This window comes from Chaetura pelagica, unplaced genomic scaffold, assembly GCF_000747805.2.
Source record: "Chaetura pelagica isolate M959 unplaced genomic scaffold, ChaPel_1.0 scaffold85, whole genome shotgun sequence".
Lineage (NCBI taxonomy): Eukaryota > Metazoa > Chordata > Aves > Apodiformes > Apodidae > Chaetura > Chaetura pelagica.
Genome location: NW_009953505.1, coordinates 2,796,278 through 2,801,420, shown reverse-complemented (window position 1 = coordinate 2,801,420; position 5,143 = coordinate 2,796,278). Strand labels below are relative to the sequence as shown.

Here is a 5,143-nt window from a genome sequence, read left to right as displayed (position 1 = left end):
GAAAGAGTTGTAGGAAATAGTGAGCAGGCTGTAAACATCAGGGTGGGTGGATAGGTCTTTCCAGAGGCTCTGCAGAGCCAAGAGCCTGAGCCCTATGTTGCAAGGAAGGGAGGAAAACCAGACATAATCCTTTAGAGTCAAGGTGGAAACTCCTGAGATGGAAGAGGCTGGAGATTTGTTACTTCTGACAATACAACTAAAGCCCCTGTGGTTCAGAAGTCACAGAGCAGGTTCAGTGCCCTTGGAAGAGATGGGAGAGATGACCTTGCTTGGGATAAAGCATCAGAGGCTTCAGTAAGAGGGGGGTGGTAGGTTTCAGAAACACTGCCCTCCAGGAGACAGTCACTCATTTACCAGCCTGTTTTGCTGCCTCAGAAGGTTTGCTGCTTGCCAAACACTTGGACATAGTGTTGCAAAAGAGTCTGCCAAAGCTTGTCTGTCTCTTGGACTGTGGCCCTTGCTGGTTATCGTTGTGGGCACCAATGCTGCAGCCAGGGGAGACTTTGAGTATATCAGGAATGACTGCACAGCTTTAATGCAAGGGCAGGGGGTTTGTGTACCCACTTGGTGTCTCCTTCATCCTGCTGGTGAGAGGGAAGGGCTCTGACTGGAGCAAAGTGGTCTCTGGCTGTGCAGCTGGTGTTGCTGGCTGGGCTTTGGTCTCCATGGGTATGGGGCACTCTCTGAGGAACAAGGACTGCTAAGCAAGAATGGCATTCAACTGACCAAGTGAGCTGAGGATTTATTTGCTAACAGGTTTCACAACCTTGTGTGCGGGGGGGGGGCTTTAAACTATGTTTGATAGAGAAGGGGCTTTATTCTCTGAAGAGAAAGGGAAGCAGTGAACAGGGGAACAGGGGGAACAAGATTGAAAGAGGCTCTCACACTCACCTCATGAAAGCAGCATGACTGGGAGCCCATCTCAAGTGACTGCGCCCAAATGCAGGCAGCATGAGGTGGCATTAGACATTCCCATGCTGCCATTGAGCTTGGACCTCCTCTGGGATTTCACACATCCTTTTGTGGAATGGCTCTCAGGATGAGAGCACTGCAGGAGATGGACAGAGGCTCTTCAGGAAAGACAAGCTGGGAAGATGAGGAACAGGAGCTGCACTTTACAGGAAGAGGAGGCAGCAGTACATGGGCTTTTGGACAGGGCAAGCTGGCCCAGAGCATGAGGGTCAGGCACAGAGTGTGGTGGTATGTCTGCTACACATGGGCTGGTCAAGAAGTGAAGGCAGAAGTATTTAGACAGCTGGATAACGCCTAAAAATGGCAAGCCTTGGTACTCCCAGGGGACTTCAGCCAACCCAAAGTCTACTAGAAAGGTAGAAAGTCTGATCACACACAATGCAGGGGATTTTTGTAGTGAGTTGAAGATAATTTCTTAATGCGGGTGATCACTGTGCTGCCAAGAGGGGGATACACTGCTGGAGCTATTGTTCACAAAGGAAGACCAGATCATGAAGGTATAAAAGTTGAGGGCAGCCCTGGCTACAGTGATTATGAGTTTCTGGAGTTCAAAATACTGAGACAAGGGAAAGACAAAGGGAAAATCAAATAAATGGAATCACAGCATCACACTTCAGGAGAGCAGATTTTAGCTTCTTCATAGATCTACTTGGCAGGATATCATGGGCAACTAGCCTGTAGGGTAAATGAGCACAAGAAGCTGGTTGACTTTCATGGACCCTTTGACACCTCCACCCACCAGCATGGACCTAAGGGAACCTTGTCCTCAAAGCACATGAACAGTTCATTATGATATGCAGAAAGTTGAGGAAGCATGGGTGAATGGGGACCTCAGCACAGAGACCAAATGCAAAAACAATATATTTGCATAAGTTGGAAACAGGGATGGGTTGCCCTAGAGGGATATTGAGGTATTATCTGAGCATGAAGGCATGGAGATAGAAAAGCCTCCCAGCCATGGCAATCAGAGGAGTTACGTCATGACTGGAGAAAGGCAAACCACACCTGGCATCCAGAAGAACAAGAGGGATCCAGGGAACTACAGACCAGTCATCCTGACCTCAGTACTTGGGAAGGCTATGGTCAGATCCTTTTGGAATCTTTTTCTTAGTAAGAAGGGCAATGAGAGGGTGATTTGGAACAGTCAGGACAAATTTTATGCCTTTATTTCCTTTGACACCCTTTACACACACTTTTATGCCCTATACCAAGGGTGAATCATGCCTGACCAACATAAGTGACTTCTGTAATTAGATGACTGGCTTCATGGATGAAGGGATGTTGTCTACTTTGACTTTAGAAAAGACTTTGGCATGGTCTCACATAGTGTCATTAGAGCCATACTGGTCAGATTTGTACTGCTTAAGTGGATAAGGTGGATGGAATATTTACTGGACCTTAAGGCTCGAAAGGTAACCATCAGAGTAACCAAATCAAATTAGCAGCTGCATATTCTTAGGGATTGATGCTGGGGCCAGTAGAGGACTACCAGGATGGTGAAGGGATGGAGCACATGACATATGAGGGGAGACTAGGGGAGCTGCATCTGTTCAGCTTTTAAAAAAATACAGTTTTTGGAGTATCAGTCTACAACTACCCAATCAGGATGTGTAGAGAAGATGGAGCCAGACTTTTCATAGGGGTGCACAACAGAAGGATGAGAAGCAAGAAAGTTAGAAGATGGGAAGTTTCAAATCACTATTAAGTTAATAATTGTCATGTGAGTGTTCATACATGGATACAGTTGCCCAGAGAGATTGTGGATTGCCATCCTTGGAGACAGTCAAAAACCATCTGGAGAAAGATATGAGCAACCAGTTGTAACTCAAATTACAACATGATTCTGTGATTCTGATTTTTTACAATTTATTCTGACACATCAAGATTAGCCATGGCTCGATGTCTGGATTCAGAATTAATTCAGGGAAGTCCTGTAGCCTCTGTCATGCAAGAGATCAGTCAAAATACATTCATTGGTCCCTTCCATCTTGTATTTCATTATTCCAGATGGAACTTGAATATTATCTGGTGGCAATTATTGGATTAATTTACAGTTAACAATGGTGATGCTGGCATGTCTGGAGTTGCCCTTTGAAACATGAACTCATCTGATTATTCCTTTTGTAATGAATACCAAATATTACTAAATCATTATAATAAAAATGAATTGTTAAAATTTACTGCTTTAGGGTAATAGTCTCTGATTTAAATTCATATTAAATCTGTCATTTCAAGTGGTCACGAAGTTTGAAAACCTCTCCAGTAAAGAAGGGCCACTGTACCTGCATGGTGCAGACTTCCATTGCAGGGGAGGAGGTGTGTTTTTATCTCCCTGAATGGCAGAACTTGGAGAGGTGATGCTACTAGGAGAAGATTTAGCTATTTTGCCTCCATCCAGTCTTGCCATTAGATGCAAAAAAGAGGTGGAAATGTTTTCCTGTCCACTCCTTCATGGGCAGTGCATAGTCAGTAGTGGAAAAAGTAGTGCACCCGACTACTCTTGTAGGCAGCTGTAAGCAGGTGTCATATCTGTTCTGTCTGTTTTGTTTAGTCATGGCCATAGTTACAGAATTACTTCTACAGCAAATGACATTCACCAGTGATGAAATACAGCAAACTGAGAAGCTGAGCACAGTGACTTTTTAACCACACACAGTGACATGCCATAATAATTCCTGTCAGAAATGAAGAGGATGTGTCTCCATAAGTCAGTTTTCATACTGGCTATGAGCACATTACTGTTTATGACCAGGGTTTTAATAATAAATGCTATATTTTGTTTATACTTAATTTCTAAGATTTAATAGTAGATGTCAATGAAAAGGTGTATGAGTTTATGTGACTGTATTAAATTGTCTGGCAACAGCTAGGCAGCTGATGTAGCTTTCAGAACAGAGTGTTAACAGTACATGGACCATTTTATTTATTTTGGTTTTTTCCATTCAGTATTGCAGGAGAAGGGAAGTCTGTTGATAATACTAGCTCAAGGACTTGAAGGCTGCTTGTATGGTCAGATCTTGTGGTACTCAAAAGCCTTTTGAGTAAGGAGTGCAACATTTGTGTGTCAGGCATGAGAAAGACAAAGGTAGTCTATGGAGGATTGCTCAGGTGTCATATACTGCAAAACCTCCTGAGAAGACAAAACGCTATTTTCCTTCCTTTCTGCTGTGGTACCAGGCAGTGCTTCCTTCCATATGCTTGCCATTAAAGCACTTTGGGAAAACCAGAAGGGAGATTTAATTTAACAATTAGACATTTCTACCCTTCCCCATTTCACATCAGAGGAGCTGCTAGTGGAGTACTAATGTTCTTTGTGTAGGGAGAGGGGCTAAGGGAAATGCTCTCTGGAGGTGGGAGATGGAAGCTGTCTGGACCTCTTTGCTTAAAGCCATTTTGCTTTGCCTCACTGCTGGAGTGAGAAAATGCATCTTTTCTATATGTGAAGAATGGATTTTTCTGCCTGCTTAGCACAGGAAAGCTTCTGAATCTCTGTGAGAACATGGCATGAAGTATATTTGAAGCCCATCAGGTCTAAGGATTTCAACACTTGCTGTACCACTGAGAAGGGGATGTTTTTTTTGATATGTGATAATTTCATTATTATGGTTCTTCCTTTGTGTTTTGCAAGAGAACATGCAAATTTTAATGCCTTTTAGCAGAGGCAGCTTAGCTCCCACAGAGAAGTAATTATCTGATACAGAATTAACAAAAAATTCTTCAAATCCTCTTTCAAGGTTTATATCTATTTTGAGCTTAGTTTAGTTCATACAATCATGGAATAGTTTGGTTTGGAATAGACTTTTAAAAATAATCTAGTCTGACCTCCCTTCAATGAGCAGGGACATCTTCAACTAGATTAGGTTGCTTAGAGCCCCATCCAACCTGACCTTGATTGTTTCCAGGGCTGGAGCATCTACCATCTCTCTGGGCAACACAAGCCAGTGTTTCAGCACCCTCATTGTAAAAAATATCGTCCTAATATCTAGTCTAAATCTACCCTCTCTCTGTTTAAAATAATAACCCTTTGTCCTGTTGCTGCAGCCCCTTGTAAAAGGTTTGTCCCCATATTTCTTATATACCCCATTATGCACTTAATAGTGGCACACATTTCTATACATTTGAATTCAAAAGGATAGACACATGATTTCGTATTAAAACCCACATTTTTACA

At 43.0% G+C, this 5,143-nt stretch overlaps 1 protein-coding gene across 1 annotated transcript in view; it reads left to right on the top strand.

The window, feature by feature from the left end:
* The first annotated feature begins 1,904 nt into the window (after positions 1–1,904).
* Positions 1,905–5,143, top strand: part of GUCY1A2 (guanylate cyclase 1, soluble, alpha 2) — a 140,864-nt gene continuing 137,625 nt past the window's right edge. The window contains exon 1 of the mRNA XM_009999422.1: positions 1,905–2,054. Within this exon, the coding sequence (XP_009997724.1) occupies positions 1,905–2,054 (150 nt within the window). The remainder of the gene's footprint in view (positions 2,055–5,143) is intronic.